The 17,700-nt window shown below is 38.9% G+C and overlaps 1 protein-coding gene across 3 annotated transcripts in view; it reads right to left on the bottom strand.

Annotated features, from left to right (window-relative positions):
- Positions 1-547: 547 nt before the first annotated feature.
- The window catches only part of LOC149829538 (uncharacterized), a 33,250-nt gene continuing 16,097 nt past the window's right edge, over positions 548-17,700 (bottom strand). Inside the window, exons 3-5 of one of the 3 annotated variants that reach the window (XM_090015568.1) lie at positions 4,732-4,823; positions 1,068-1,315; positions 548-790 (exon numbers count right to left, since the gene is read on the bottom strand). In XM_090015568.1, coding sequence (XP_089871694.1) covers positions 668-790; positions 1,068-1,315; positions 4,732-4,823 — 463 coding nt within the window. In that variant the 3' untranslated portion in view covers positions 548-667. The remainder of the gene's footprint in view (positions 791-1,067; positions 1,316-4,731; positions 4,824-17,700) is intronic. The other 2 variants (XM_090015569.1, XM_090015570.1) reach the window with 2 other exon arrangements.

Raw genomic sequence — 17,700 nt, 5'->3', positions numbered from 1 at the left:
AAAGGCATTCTACTTTTTAAAGAAAATCAATTCGCATACTTACTATTGTAAGAGAAATAAAGTCGTGTGAACACAGAAATACCAATCTTTAAATGGACATGATTACAGAAAGTTTCATGTGGAAGAACGGTTTATACTAACATGGAAAAATGCATCTATAACTCATTGCTTGGTCCATGTTTACTAGGCAACCTGTTGTTGCAGAGCATTTGGACCTGTTGAATGTGAGGATTGTAAAGCTTACGAAGCACTGGCGTATGTCATAACAGAAGTATTTGAGAGCACAAGATGCATGCAAAAAAACCCTATAGTTCATGATTCTTTGGACGAAGGATGGTAGAACTAGACATCCATGAATCTCTCTCTCTCTCTCTCTCTCTCACACACACACACACACACACACACACACACAGGATCCAAGATCCTAAGATTTCAGATCACCTCCAATCTAAGATCTGTGGCAATCAACCATGATCTTTTACCCATCTGTTAGGATGGGTCATTGGGCATCAATGGCAACAGATGAAAAGAGAGGTAATGCTTGAAATCACCCAAGGATCCATGGTGAATTCATTATAGAACCAATAGTAGAAACATTGAACAGTTTAATTTCATAGACGAAGGAAGAAGATATACCAACAAATTTCATGATATCATCTGTAAAGCATTAAGCGAATATAACATCTGAACGCAAGACATACTTGACGCTTCTCTTTACAATGCGAGCTTCATGCAACATGCATCTCTCTCCATGGAGATGAAGTAAAGCCATCCCTTCAACTGGAGCAACCTATAAACCATAAGAGCGATTAGAGAAGATCTATGTCGTAACACCGAAGATTGCTAGAAATTTGATTAAGTGACTAGTTCAGAGCTAGTCACATGGATATGGCTGTAGTTTCAGGGATATGACTTTTATTAAGTTTCCTTGGGAGTATACAAAGGGATATGGAACAGCAGAAAAAATGAAACATCCGTGTGGAATGATTCCAACTAAATGGGTAACTAAGGAACTGGTGAATATTATCTAGAAGTACCACAAACTCTAATTGAATAACAAAGCTCACCTCAGCCACTATGCGTTTTCTGGAATCATAAAATACAGTCTCGCCCCCTACTAGATTCTGTAGAGAATTCTGATTGTTATTTGTAGTGTTGTTTGTTGTAGTCCTTACGTTGCCACTCAAGTATATCAGCAGCGTGTATTGAGTTGTGCGGCCCCCTTCAAGGTCCACGTTTTCATCAATATGTGGTCCAAATCGCTGACCAACCTTGTATCTAAGGGGGAAAAAAACTGTAATAAAAAGGCTGGCATCTTGACAAGTGAAAAAAACCTCAGTCAAGAGAATTGCTGGAACATGCATTTAGCAGAAATAGCCCTACTGAATGCATTTAGTCATAATAACCATGTGGATTAACCGTGAGAGCAACAAATTGGTAAACATACATGCTGAAAAGGATAACTAGTCCAGAGAAAGTTTCACCTATAAGAAAATGATAGCAAGGAAAATAAGGCACTCAGTCTAATGTAGTTTGGTCAATAGACCTATGTCCACGATCATTAAAGGCTGTCTTCTCTCTCTCACAGAACCACTGCTCCATTATGGTGAAAATATATACAAGGGCTCTTTACAACGCAATACTATTGTGGCAATATTTACAGAATAATCTTCTTATGATCATGCATTTGCTTTCAATCTTCCAGAAACTTCTTCCTTGGGATGCGATTCACACTAGGCAGGTTTTCTTGTTTGTTGAGATATATTGTTACCATCTTCTCCATATGACATAAAAGGTAAGCCCTCATTTGATAGTCTTGCTTCTTTTACCACAAGTAAATCACCTTGATTGTGAGCTGGATCTGATCCAAATGTGGATCTCAATCCTCTAACATGCCCTCTCAAGCTCAACGTTCCTGATCCAATGTTGAGCATGTCATACAAGGGATTGAATCGATGTGAGACAAGAGGTTTTGTCAAGATGTCTGCTATCTTTTGGATCAGATATACTTGATGTGAAGCTCCCTTTAAGCTAACTTATCTCTGACACAATAGAGATCCATTTTGATATACATGCACTGGTATATACAGGATGATCTGCAAGATAAAACGCCCCTACATTATCATTCCATATTATTGGAGTTTTATTCAGTGATATCCCCAATTGTTGAAAGAGAAATTTCATACACTTAAGTTTTTCTATAGCATTAGGCATTAGCCAATGTTCTATATTTTGACTTTGTGCTGAACTGGGACACTGGCATATTTTCTGAAACTCCAAGATATTAAGTTTGGTATCAAATATATTGCATGTTTGTCTGTTGATTTACAACCATCTGCACATCTTGCCAGTCAGCACCAGTAAATGCTGAAAGAAAAGTTGATGAAGGTCGTAAATAAAGACTAAGAGAAATTATGCTTCACATTGCAAAATTCTTTTGACGGCTGACCTAAGTCACACAGACACAACATATAGGTAGTTGTACCGGTGTCGACACGGGGGAGAGTAAGCACGCAGTACGGGTAGGCTGCGGGTGGGGTTGTGTGTTAACAACCCTGGTTTGATCAAGGTCAAAGGGATGGGGCCATTTGGTCTCTCTCTCTCTCTCTCTCTCTCTCTCTCTCTCTCTCTCTCTCCCTAGTCTTGCTCCCTGGTCTCGCTTCCTCTACTCTTGGCTTCCCTCTCTCTTCCTCTACTCCTGGCTTCTCTCTCGCTCCCTCTGCTCTCGACTTCACCTATCTCTCTCTCCCTCTGCATCTCTAACATACATCACATGTTATTTAAATTAAAGTTTTCAAAAAGTAAATCATACCCATGTAAAATTTAATCAACGCATATTAAATAAATAAAGAAGGCAGTAGGTCACAGAAAAGATGCCTTTTATCTTTGTGCCAGAACCCAAGCGTTCACTGGCACAAGGGACGCGAAGGCCTTAGAGAACCTTTTTGGGGACATTTTACAGTCAGTCAGTACTTCGGTACGTTGGGAAACCTCACCGAGGAGGCGTCGGCACGAGCCGCTACCATGGTGACCCAGTCTCATATGCCATTGATCTACTATAACTCTTCCTCCGATAAAAGCCAACTTGTTAATATGTAAAACTTGTAGAGTGTCTGATCACTTCCTCCTTTTCCAGGACTTACATTTGGAACAGATCCATTTCATAGTCAAGAAAGTTTACCTATGGTAAACAGAGCAAGATTATCAAATGAAAGCCTACCTCATTCATCAATCATCATATGCGAAAGAGGATAGCAATGAATATTAACATACAAGGAAACCTTATCAGCGTGAACCCATCTTCTTTCATGATGATAAAAAAAATTTGGCTAAATGAAATGGTGGGTGACCTTTTCTGAACGAAGTCCATACAGATAGATTGAGAGAAAGTTGTTGCTTGATTTTAAGTAGTTTATTGAGGTGATCTTGTCAATATTACCACAGTTATTTTCCTTTGTAAAGAGCCCTTCTAAATTTATTCATCATTGTAGAACGATGGCTATGTGAGAGTTTGAGCAGCCACTAATGATGGAGGACATAGGTATTAAGGTCGAACTACGTTATATTGAGCATCTTCTCCCTTCATTGTAGTGATTTCATATGGTATCAGAGCAACAATAGCAATCAATGGAACAAAGTTCGCCCTCTCAGTCATCATCCTCATCCAATCCAACCACCATTAGAGATTTTGGTATTTTGATTTCATTGCCATTTTTTTTTACCATTTTATCTATCAAGCTTAGTGTTGAAAACTATTTTAGGTAAGAGTCTCTATTTACTCTCATACTCATCATTTATGACCTATTGAGGTTTGTTGATGGAAATAAATCCTCACTACCAAAGTTTAATGGTTCCACTAATCGAAATCTAGAATAGGTCAAATGACTTAGGCATGACCAACTTCTTCTGAGTGAGTTATTATCGACCCTTTCAGAGTCAGTCCATAGTCGCATTGTGGGACTTACATTGTCTTCCACTGTGTGAAAGGTGTTGAAGCAGTTGTACATTACTCATTCAAGGTCTAGAATTATGCAACTCAAGTCTCAATTATAGGACCCTTAAAAGGGATTTTTTTAATTTATAACTCGAAGAAACCGCACCTAGCACAAAGACCTGGTCGCACTGGCTCAGCCTGCCATACCTACAGTTATCGTGCGAGCAACGTAAAACTCTGAGGCTAGGACCCCTGTCCCTGGGGCCCATGCTAGGCATTGGCTTGCGCAGAGTAGCGACACACATGAGAATCGGACCTTGGCTGCCCGTTTAGCAGCCAAGGCTCCACCCCACTACACCAACCCCCCTTGGGGCTTTAAAAGGGCTTATTAATGAGTATTCTGAAAGCTAATGTCACAGCACATTAGTTGATTGTCACTTCAAGACTTGACATTTGAAGAGGATCGCACAATGTAAATCTTAAAAGGATTGTCCATTGAGTATTTGACCTTCAAAACCTCTAATAGAAACTAGGCAAGAACCGATTTAGTTAAATGAACTCCATGGATTACTATTAATCTAAGAAATTGACCTAAGTGATGTCGATGATCAACCCTCTAATCAAGTGAATGTAGCTGCCAATCAATCTTCATTTACAAATGTTCCACCAACTCGAACTCATTCTATGAAAACTAGATACCGAGACAAAGCCCTGAAACACAAAACCTACTTAGCCACAAAACATCCTACAGTAAATGCTCTTTTCACTATACTTCTTTAAGATCATGAACCAATTACCTTTAGAGAAGCATATCAGAATCTGAAATAGTGTGAAGGCATGAAATCTGAATATGTTGCTCTCATCAAAAGTCAAACTTGGCCTCTTGTTCCTGCAAAATAGGCTCAATATATGGTTGGTTGCAAATGGATATCTGAGATAAAACGCAAGGCTGATGGAGCTCTAGAAGGATTATAAAGCAAGACTAGTTGCTAAAAGGTACAACCAACAAGAAGGTTTGAATTATTTTAAAACTTTCAGTCATGTTATAAAACCTACAACAATTAGGTTCATCTTATCGATTTCCATTGATAATAGTGCATTATAAAACAATTAGATGTTCAAATGATTTTTTCATGAATGCTTGTCAGAAGTTTTTTACATGGATCAACCACCAAGGTTTGTAGACCTAAATTTTCCACCGTCATGTATGTCAATTAGAAAAAGCTTTATATGGGCTCAAACAAGCCTTGCAAGCTGGTTCTTAAGGTTGAGCTCATTTTTACTTAGTTTCGGTTTCTCTGATCCAAATCAGACACATCTTCATTTATTTTAAGTTCCAAATAGTCTGTCATATATGTGTTAATTTATGTAGATGTTACAATAGTGATTGGGAACTCACAAATCTGTATAGATCAACTCATTTCAAGATTAGGAGTAGAGTTTCTTATAAAATATTTGGGTCCACTTTGTTTCCTCTAGGACATTGAAGCTAAAGTCTTATTTTATCTCAAACAAAATATATGCTGGATCTCTTGTTGCCAGTATCCATGGAAGAATCCAGATCCATCTCCACACCCATGATCACTTCACCTTTGCCAGCCACATCTGGATCAACCTTCGATGATGGTTCCAACACTTTACAGGAGTGTTGTAATTGCTTATAGTAGCCACTACGACCAGGCCTGACATTTCCTTCACTAGGAACAAAGTGTGTCAATACATGCATGCTCTTGCTAATGTGCATTAGATAGTAGTCAACAAAAGCATTCAATAGTAGTTAAAAGAATTTTGCAATGTTGAAGCACACTCTAACCTATGGTCTTTAGTTAAAACCAGGGTTACCGGAAGCGCCTAGCTAAAAGGGGAAGCGCGCTTCCCCGAAGCGCGCTTCCCCGAAGCGCGCTTCGGAAACGCGAAACGTCGCGCTTCGGAAGCGCGAAACGTCGCGCTTCGGAAGCGTGGGGGGAAGCGTCCCCCTTTTTTGGGAAGCGTGCTTCCCTTTAATGGGGGATGTGTTTCCCTTTAATGGGGGACGCGCTTCCCTTTAATGGGAAGCGCGCTTCCCATCACGCTTCCCCCTCGCTTCCCCTATTTTTTCCAATTTTTTTGTATTTTTTATTTTTTATTTTTATTTTTATTTTTATTTTTGCTTCCCCCTCGCTTCCGAGACGCTTCCTGGGTCGCTTCCGAGACGCTTCCTAGGTCGCTTCCGAGACACTTCCCGAATCGGTCCTAAGTGGTCCCACGCTTCCCCGCTTCCTGAAATTTTGAAAGTGCCTCGCTTCCCGCTCCCGCTTCCTCAACTGGCAACCATGGTTAAAACACTCTTTGTCTATTCTTCTCTTAGCATTCATACTTTCATAGATGCTGATTGGGTAAGATGCTTGAATGATTATAAGTCACTAAGGGGATATGCCCTATATTTGGGCCAAAATATCTTGGAGCTCAAGAAAACAAGTCACTACCTCTCGAACACTAAAGATAAAATATAGAGCTTTGGCCAATGCTACAGTAGAGTTTACCCAAGCTGAAATTTCTCATAAAAGAATTGGGGTTTCCTTGAATTAAATACCAATATGATGGTGTGATAATATAAGTGCATTTTATCTTGTATATCACAATAGGTGCAAGCACATTGAAATAGATCTTTGTTTTGTGAAAGATAAGTTGGCAAAAAAGGAGATCATTATACAATATATTTCATTTAAAGATCAAATAGCAGATAATTTGACTACCTCTTGTGTCACATCAATTCAACCTTTTGTGTAGCAAGCTCAACAGTGAACCAAGAACGTTGAACTTAAGGGGTGTATCAGGAAACAGGGACCTGCACTTGGATTAGATCCAGCTCACAATCAAGAAAAGTTACATGTGGTAAATAGAGCCAAATTACAAATGAAGACCTCATTCATCATCGAGAAGATTATAGCAATGAATCTCAACCTACAAGAAAACCTTATCAGGATGAGCTCATCTTGAGAAAGAAGATTGATAGAAAGTTGGAAGATAATGTTTGGTTTTAGGAAATTTATTGAGGTAATCTTGTAAATTTTATCAGAATTATTTTTCTTAGTAAAGAGTCTTTGCAGCATTATTCATCATAGTGAAATGTTGGCGGTGTGAGAGTTTGAGAGTATCCATTAGTGATTGTGGACGTAGGTCATGCTGGCAGAACCACCATCCTTTCATTATTGTGATTTTATAATTATCACCTTCCAGGATAACATTGAGGATGAAATTAAAAACAACATTATTATCGTTGGAAACATATGAACTAAAAGCAAGTTTCTAGTCATTTTTAGCACATAAAATATCATTTAATACGAAATTATGTTAAACCTTAAAATGACCTATGTGATGAATACTCAAACTTGATCCATCTCTGATCTCCACAGAGTCCTAACACTTATATTCTGAATGCATCAAGAGATTATTAAGATTGCTTGTGATGTGATAATTCATGCTGTTGTCAAAATACCAAGTGTTATCTCCAAAGGTGAGTAGAACATTATAAGAGGACATGCAATAAACTTGAGGGTCAGAATTCTTTTCTTGTTACAAATTAGTGTGTTGGTAGCACGTCTTAGCTGAATGACCCAGTTTTCACATATTTTGACAACTGTGTAAACCGATACACCAGAGATAAGTGTAAACCAACCTCCTCTCCTGCACCTATGAACCACCATATTGGCCTCTACCACCACTTGATGAGCCCTGGTTTTGCACACCAAAGGATGATGTAAGGACAGATTGGTAGCCAGACTCGCTTGATTAGTCAGCTGATTATCCATGTCGCTCAAACGAGATTCTTGGATTAACAGTAATCCATGAAATTGGGTGATGCCTAGTCTCTATAAAGGTTTTAAGGCCAAGTATTCACTGGGTAATCCTTTCAAGATTTACATCATGAAATCCTCTTTTGGGATGATCTTTGATGCAATAGCCAACTGGTGTGATATAGCTTTTGCCTTCTAACCGGAAGCGAGAGAGAAGCGAAAAAAGAGAAAAAATAAATAAAAATTAAAATTAAAATACAAAAAAATGAAAAAAATGGGGAAGCGAGCTTCCCAAAAAAAATTTGCCCTTCCTAGTGCGTTTCGGAAGCGCAACGTTTCACGCTCCGAAACACGCTTCCCCACTCCATATGACACTTCCGGTAACTCTGCTTGCAACTAAGACCTAAGTTGCATAAACCTAGGCCTAGAATGAGCAGCATACAACTGTTTCAAGGCATTCGACACAGGAGAGGAAGAAGTTAACCTTGTAACTTGACTATGAATGATTCCGAAAAAGATGATAATAGCCAACTAAAAAGTTGGTCTCACATAAGCCAATGCAGATATTATGTGTTAAGTTCAGTGGAATCACCTTTGAACCTTGGTGGTAGAGATTTACTTCCATCACAAACCCCAATAGGTCATAAATAATGAGTTTGAAAGTAAACTAGGACTCCCACAATAGATAGTTTTCACCCACTAAATTTCATAGACAGAAAATGGTGCAAGAGATTCAAATTTTAAAGAAGCGGCAATGAAGTTGACATACTAGAATATTAACGGTAGGTAGATTAAACGTGGACGATGATTGGAAAGACGAGCTTTGTGCCAGTGCTTGCAAGGAACTCTAATACCATATAAGAAAATGGTATAGCAAGGAAAATAAGGCACTTAGTGTAATGTGGTTTAGTCAATAGACACGATCATTGAAGGTTGTCTTTTCTCTCTCACATACAGCCACCATTCTACTATGGTGAAAATATATACCAAGACTTTAAAAAGCAATATTATTGTGGTAATATTTTACAAAATAATCAACTTCCTATAATCATGTATTTGCTTTCAATCTTCTAGCAACTTCTTCCTTAGGATGAGATTCATGCTAGTTAGGTTTCCTTGTTTGTTGAGATTTATTACTATAATCTCCTCCATTTGATACAGAAAGTAAGTCTTCATTACAATGTTGTGAAAAGTGCACCTCAAGGCGCAAAAAGCGTGCCTTGCCTCAAGGGGAAGACCTTTACTCTTTGAGGCATGCTGAAATAGCCCAGCTAGCTTGAGGTGTGTGCCTCATAGGCCATGAGGCATGCCTCAGGCTGAGGCACATGCCTCAAGTTATTTGGTGACCCAAATTAGGGGAGGCCCAATGGTTTAGGGCACTCCCCTCGTCTCTCATCTCTCTCTCTCTCTGCCGAAAGGAAGAAGAAGAAGAAAGTGCACTCCAGGTACGCACCTCTCTCTCTCTTTCAACTCTCGCATTTTGTATCTCTTCTTTTGTTCTTCTCCTTTTTCTTCTTCTTCCGGTCTCCTTCTTTTTCTTCTTCCCTTCTCATTTTTCTTTTTGCTCTGTTTTACTCATTCCAACCGCAAATAGCAAAGAAACTGCTCATAATGTGATTCTTTTTTTTGCTCAGAAAATCAAGAAAGTTCTTTCCAAAAGATGATAGGCATATGTGGAACTTCTAACAGTTCTATAATTATGAATATGTAAAAGAACATAACATTGACTGTGCAATTAACTTATCAGATTTGTTCTTATGTTAAATTGTGCAGGTATGTGTATTAAATTTTAAATGAACTATGGTACATATGTAATAAGTTTATGCAAGTCATATTATGCAAAAAAAATTCAGCATGTCAAAATAATACATCTATAATGACAAAAACATTTTTTTTATTTGTATTTTTAGATGTTTTTCAAAAGTTTTTTTAGTTTTTAAAATATATTTTTGTGGCTTATGCTTTACGCCTTGAGGCTTACGCCTCACTTCATACATTAGTAGAGCGCTTCGTTACGCCTCAATGCTTTTCACAACATTGCTTCATTAGATAGTCTTGTTTCTTTTACCACAAGTAAATCACCTTGATTGTGAATAGGACCGGGATACAAACATGGTTCCTGGTTCACTAACAACACGATCTTAATTGAGAAGCCTTGGGTTAACAAATCAGCCACTTGGTCTTCTCTTCTAACATAATGAGGCTCAATCTCTTTTTCCTCAATCTTCTTCCTGATAAAATGTTGATCAATCTCAATGTGTTTGGTCTTGCTGTGATGAATAGGATTAAGAGATATTTGAATAGCACTTTGGTTGTCACAAAGGAGAAAGCAACTAGTGATCGGCTCCTTTAACTCTGTTAACAAATGTCTAGTCCATGTTACTTCTGCGTAGCAGCAGCCATCGCCCTGTATTCGGCTTTCGTGCTAGATCTAGCCTCTGTTTTCTACTACTCCAGGAAACAAGATTGGCACCAATGAAAACCCCGTATCCTGAAATTGACTTTCGATCATCAGGATCTCCGGCCCAGTCTGCATCTGAATAAGCAATGATGTCATGAGCAGTACTTATGGATCTGCTTTTAGTGTACAAAAGTCCATCTCCAACAGTACTCTTTAAATATCTCAGTATCCTTTTTACTGCATCCATGTATCCCGTTCTTGGCTCATGCATGAATTGAGAAACTTGATTGACTGAATATGTGATATCAGGCCTGGTAAATGTGAGATATTGAAGCATCTCCACTAAACTCCGATATTTGGTGGGATCATGATACAAGTCTTCGTCTTGCGTACTTAATTTCTGGTTAAGCACACTAGGAGTAGCAAGAGGTTTGCAGTCCTTCATTCCAGCCTTTTCTAACAGATCCAGGGTGTACTTATGTTGGGTCAAAGTAAGCTTATTTTCTTGATTATCCACCTCCACTCCAAGAAAGTACCGAAGATTTCCAAGGTCCTTCATTTTGAATCTTTGGCTCAGAAGATCTTTAGTCTCTTGAACATGGTTCTCACTACTTCCGGTAATAATTATATCATCTACGTATATCAATAAGAAGGTAGTAAACTCCTTACCTCGATGAATAAAAAGAAAATGATCCAATTGCGATCGATAAAAACCATATCTTTGAATTTCTAGGGAGAAACTCTCAAACCAAGATCGAGACGCTTGTTTCAGGCCATAGAGTGCTCGATTTAATCTGCAAACATACTCCTTTGAATCTCCTCCTGTATATCCTGGCGGTTGTTCCATGTATACTTCTTTCTTCAAATCCCCATGAAGAAAAGCATTCTTCACATCTAGCTGGCTTATTTTCCAACCATAATCTACAGCCAATGAAAGAACAATGCGAATTGTGCCCATTTTCACGACTGGACTAAAGGTTTCATCATAATCCTGTCCAAATTCTTGGGTGAATCCCTTTGCTACGAGACGAGCTTTGTATCGCTCAACACTCCCATCCGGTTTGTATTTGATCTTGTAAACCCATCGCGACCCAACAACATTCTTATCTAAAGGTCGAGGAACAACTGCCCATGTTTGACATTGGTACAAAGCTTTCATCTCTTCATTCATGGCTTGAATCCATTTCTTGGAGTTAATAGCTTGATGAAAATGTCTAGGCTCGGTCTCTTTCTCAACTTGTGACAAAAATAACTGGAAATCCATGGTGAAATTCTTATAACTAACCCACCTTTCAATAGGATGTCGTGCTCTTTCTGATCGTCTGATCAGAAGTGCCACTGTATTAGAAACTGGAGAAATAGTGGTGTCATGGGGTGAATAAGACGTAAGAGCTTCTTATTCAATATCATTCGGAGTCAAAAGGGACCTTTCTCTTCTCCTATAAACTTGCCCAGCAAACTTATTAATCTCTAGAGGATTGTCTATTTCAAGTTCCAATATTCTACTGTTTCCATCTTGACAGGATATCCCTTGAGCACAGGAGGAAGAGCACTCATTGCTTGTTTCAGGAAAAAGCTTTGCACTGAGCCATGGATCATAAAAAAGCGCATTCATATTGGTTTGGGCAGAAACATATTCTCCATCTGCCAAATCATTTTCATCAAAAACTACATTTCTAGATATCTTGATTCGCCTGCTGTCAGGATCATAACATTTTTACCCTTTATGGTGATCTGCATATCCAACAAATCTGCACTTTGATGCTTTAGCCTGAAACTTATTTCGCAGAGAAGAGTCAATATGAACGTAAGACATGCAGCCAAAAACTTTTAGTTCATCATAATTAGGATGCATCCCAAATAAAACGAAATAAGGTGATTTATTTTCTAAAATCTTCATAGGCAGGCGATTAATAATGTGAACAGCAGAATGAAAAGTCACGGTCCATAATCCTATGGGAACACGATTCCGTGCATCATGCTCATAGCGCTCTCCACAATGTGACGGTGTTTCTGTTCTGCAACTCCATTTTGTTGAGGTGTATGCGGGCAAGATACTCTACAATTTATTCCACTATCTTGGAGGTAATTGATAAATTCCCTAGAGGAGTATTCCCCCCTCCATCACATTGGAAATGTAAAATATTACAAGACAAATGAGTTTTAATAAACGCACGAAAACAACGAAAAATAGAGAAGACTTCCGATTTATTCTTCATGAAGTATATCCAGGTGAAACGAGAGAAATTATCGATAAAAATAACATAATATCAGCTACCAGAATTAGAGGAATCAAGGGCAGGTCCCCACGCATCAGAACAAACAATTTCAAAAGGCCTTGAAGCTCTCTCATTTATTGAATGGAAAGGAAAAACATGACTCTTACACAGTTGACAACTAGAACATAATTTATCATCTGATCTAATAATTAAGCAAGATTCAGGAATAAGCCCACTAGATACTAGTCGTTCAACAAAGACTCGATCACAATGACCAAGACGAGAATGCAAAAAATCAGGCTTATTACATTTATTTGAAGATCGCAAACTAAACACACGAATACTCTTTGACGACATAGACTGAGGAGACTTCAAGATAGGTCGGACACAAGTAGAAGGATCCTCATGGAAGACATACATATTTCCCTGGCGTTCCCCTCTAGCGAATGTCTCCTTCATTTGTAGATCCTTGACATAAACAAAAGACAGTAAATTCAATGGAAGAATTGGTATGATCAACAAGCTTAGAAACGGAAACTACATTTTTCTTAATATCTGAGGCATGAAGGACATTGGAAAGATGAAGTGGGGATTTAGACAATGGAATAGAAACATTTCCAATGTGAGTGATGGGATGGTGTGACCCATCTCCAGTGACGATGTTACTTTTTCCAAAATAGGGGGTAAAAGTAGAGAATTTACCCACATTACCTGTGACATGAATAGCTGCCCCTGAATCAATGCACCACACTCCTTTATCATCGCGCTTCAAATCAAGTTCAGACAACGTAGCCAAGAGAAGCTCTTTCACATCTCCACCAAACTTTGAAGAGTTCTCTTTTCGTCATGACGAGCTCTCACCCTTTTGGAACTTTCCTTTGTTCTGTGAATTGTGCCAACAATTGGCTTTGATGTGACCTCGCTTGTTGCAAAGATAACATGTGGGTACATTTTTCACATTATAAATAGGTGTAACATTCGAAGTAGGAAGTAACCCACGCCCCCTGGAGTACCTCGTCCTCGTCCTCTGCCCCCTCTAAAGTTACTATCCCCACGTCCCTGGCCAAAAGAAATGTCAGTAGCAAGAACCTGTCCACGAGTCTCATGTGACATCCCCTTCAAAGTCATCCCATATTGAAGTAGTTTTGCTTGCAAGTCCTCAAATGACGGTAAGTCGGGTAGACATAGCAGTGAAGTCGAAAGGACATGAAATTCCGGTCCCAAGCCATTCAAGGTTTGCCTGACTTTGTCTTTATCAGTCACTTCATACCCTACAACGGCTAGTTGATCACTGATGCTCTTAACCTTGTTCAAGTACTCCATGACGGACATAGAGCCCTTAGTCAGGAGTTGAAATTCACGCTGAAGAAAAGAAATTCTAGCCTCTGATATCTAAGAGTAAGTCTTTACCAGCCTGTCCCACAATTCCTTTGTTGAGCACTCGTCTAGAATTCCCACCAATACTTCAAGAGAGATAGTAGAAATAATAAAAGCAACTGCAGCTTGATCACGCTTCATCCAAATCTCGTATTGGGGATTTGGAATTTATTGTATAAAATCAGCATCATTTTCATCCTTAGTTTCTTGTATGATAAATTCTGGAGGAGCTAAAATTGATCCATTTAGATGTCCAAAGAGACCTTGGCTTTTAATGAATGGAAGAATTTGTCTTTTTCATATCAAAAAATTGGAATTGGTAAGTTTTTTAGAAATGAGTTGGCCAAGGAAATTAGATGAGAGAAATGAATGAGGAGAAGAATCCATGACTTTAAAAAGAAAAAAAAATTGGCGTGTGCAATCAGGTAAAATTGTCACAGATCAGGATGCAACAAATAAGACTTGTCTCCCTTTTTTTTTTAAAGGAGAAAGCTCGAGTATTCAACAAAGATCTAATTTGATTGCATCAAGGAAGTGACAAATATGAAGATTTTTTTTTTATATGTGAGATTGCACACAGCAGTAATGAATACGAAGAGTAACAGGTGAAACCGAGACTGCAGACTGATTCTAACCAATCGTCAGATTTAATGCACAGATCTGGGAAATACTGTGAGGTGTCAGATCTGTCACACAGATCCGGTAAACAACGAGAATGAGTTTGACACAAAACTGAAAAGGACTATTGTGAAACTGGTTGGGGTAAAAAAGAACTCGACCCAAATCACTTTGACGCAAATCTGATACCAAAAAGTCGTGAAACTGATTTGGGAATAAAAAAAGTTGTCGTGAAACTGATTTGATGCAAACCCAAATCAGTTTCAGGAAAAGAGGAAGATCTGAACCTGATTTGACGCAAACCAGATGGCTGAAAAATACTAATCAGACGTCTGATCTGATTTGTGTATCAGATCTGAAGAAAAGATTAATAAGAACGAGAATCTAGAGAAGAAGAAATAGAAAACAGAATATTAAAGATGAGGTGCAGAATGAAAAAACGCAGAACAGTAGAAGATTAGAGAGGAGATAGAAAAGGGAATAAGATCTCTTAGAGACACGCCTACTGGAAAAACTTTCAGCGATCGGATCAAACTTGCTCTGATACCATGTAAGTTTTCTCCAAAATCAATGATCAGGAAACTGCAGAGAGGAAAGAGAATGAGGTTGCAACTAATCACGTTTTTCCATAATGAAAAAATTGTGATCTCTTCCTTTTAATATGTGAAACAAAACCTAATACATGGTCTTTTACAAGTAACCCTAATAAGTTACAAGTATGTCCAATATATGCTGGACATGTTACACAAAAGTAGTTTGGATCCGGATCCGGATCCAAACTTAAATACAAATACAAATGCTCGATATTTGCCCTGTCTAACAGTTCTTACGGATTCGTGGTAACCCCATTACGAAATCCATCATGATATGCTCCCATTTCCATTGAAAAATTTTCATCAACTGCATCGTTCATCGCGGCCTTTGATGCTCGATTTTGATCCGTTGACACGTCAAGCACTTCGCGACGTATCTGTATTACATATTGAGATTAGCCTAATGCTAATGGTAATTGATAGAAGAATAACTAAGTAAAACACAAAAGAATTTTCTTGCGACTTGTTTACCTTGCAACATCGCGCTTTATTCCATTCCACCAGTACCCGTATTGTAGATTCTTGAACATCTTAGTATTGCCCGGGTGAATGGTGTACTTGCTCTTATGTGCCTCTATCAATAATTCTTCTCTGAGCTCTGGATCGCTCGGCACCCATAGTCGATCCTTAAATCATATGCTCTCATCCTCTTTGCGTTGAAATGTTGTGTCCTCTTGCAGCGCCAATGTCTCTATCTTCTCATACTGCGAGTCCTCCTGCTTAATAACAATTTGCTCTCGCAGTTCCGATCGTGTCGTCGGGCTAGACATCCTGAGTATGCTTTGATCATCGGAGAAAGGCCTCCACTCCGTGAAATCAAAAATCATCTTTCATCCAATGCTTACCAAGCTGGACAGATTTCCCCCAGCCTTGTGACTAAGGGCATCTGCAACCACATTCGCTTTCCCGGGATGGTAAGAGATTGTAAACTCATAATCTTTTATGAACTCAAACCACCTTCTCAGACGCATGTTGAGCTCCTTCTGAGAGAACAGGTACTTCAAGCTCTTGTGGTCTGTGAAGATTTCGAACTATTCTCCATACAAGTAGTGCCTTCAAACCTTCAAGGCGAAAACCACGGTTGTCAGCTCTAGATCGTGAGTGGGATAGTTCATCTCATGAGTCTTCAGTTGTCGTGATGCATAGGCAATGACCTTATCATGTTGCATCAGCACACAACCCAACCCAATACCGGAGGCATCCGTGTACACCACGAATCCTCCGCTTCCAGATGGTAAGGCTAACACCGGAGCTATGGTGAGTTTGGCCTTAAGGATTTGGAAACTCTCTTCGCTCTTCTCATTCCACTTGAATTTCACCCCTTTTCATAGAAGTTTCGTCATCGACATGGCGATTCGGGAGAAATCCTGAATGAATCGCCTGTAATATCCTGTTAATCCCAGGAAGCTTCGAATTTCACTGACATTCTTTGGTTGTGCCCAATTCATCACGGCCTCAACCTTGGCGGGATCTACTGAGACTCCGTCTTTCGAGATCACATGCTCAAGGAACATGACTTCTTCAAGCCAAAATTCACATTTTGAGAATTTGGCATATAGCTGATGTGTCCGGAGGGTTTCCAAAACAATCTTCAGATGTCCCTTGTGTTCCTCTGTATTTTCCGAGTATACCAGTATGTCATCAATGAAGATGATGACAAAAGCGTTCAAGTATGACCTGAATACCCGATTCATTAGGTCCATGAATACAGCTGGGGCATTAGTGAGTCCGAATGGCATTACCACAAACTCATAATGCCCATATCTGGTTCGGAATGCTGATTTAGGGATATTTTCATCCTTTATTCTCAATTGGTGATATCCTGATCTTAAATCTATCTTTGAGAAGACCTTTGCTCTTTTCAACTAGTCAAATAGATCCTCGATACACGGTAGAGGATACTTGTTCTTTATAGTCGCTTGGTTCAACATTATGTAATCTATGCATAGTCTCATATACTCATCTTTCTTCTTCAAGAATAGAACCGACGCACCCCATGGAGATATGCTCGGTCGCACAAAACCACGCTCCATCAGCTCCTGCAACTGCCTTTTCAATTCCTCCAACTCTGCTAATGTCATCCGATAGAGCGCTCTTGATATTGGCTTCGTACCCGACATCAGTTCGACAATTTGAAAAAACGGATAAGAGGTTTAAATTCAATTTTGGTACTACTTTAATATTTAGTATAAAGAAAGTTTATTGTTTTATAAAAGCCCGAAAACTTTTAATTTTTAAGGAAATTTCATCGACGATTGAAACATAAGAATCATTTTAGTTAGTATGACATTTGGATAATATGGACTCATTTGGGGTCATATGGAAAGGAGCACCGGAATCAAGGATCAAAGAAGTGTTACCAGAGTCACCACTTGTGGATACGGCCGCCCCCGAGAAGGAAGAAGCTTGATTTTTGAACATTGGTTGTAGTACCTCCATGAATTGTGCCAAAGATAATGACCCGATGTATTTGTAGTCGTTAATACCATTTTTTTCAAAAGATAGTCCCACCGAAGCCACCATTTTATCATCTCTTTGATCTTCTTTCCTTCTTCGGGACAAAAAAGCTTGATGTGTCCCAGTTCATAGCAATAGTAACATATTATTTTGCCATTCTTCTTGTATTCATGATCACTTCGTTTATCATTTTGACTTCTTTCATAGTCATTAAAATGTCTTTCATTCTCATTATTTTTTACAAATTGAGGAGGTTTATAACTCCTAGTGTGATTTTCGAGCTTTGACATAGCAAGCACGGATTCTTTGATGAAGGGACAACTTG

The sequence above is a fragment of the Nuphar pumila genome, chromosome 8 (assembly GCF_984573655.1).
Source record: "Nuphar pumila chromosome 8, dmNupPumi1.hap1.1, whole genome shotgun sequence".
In the NCBI taxonomy this organism is placed as follows: Eukaryota; Viridiplantae; Streptophyta; class Magnoliopsida; order Nymphaeales; family Nymphaeaceae; genus Nuphar; species Nuphar pumila.
This window is presented reverse-complemented; position numbering and strand designations above follow the sequence as displayed.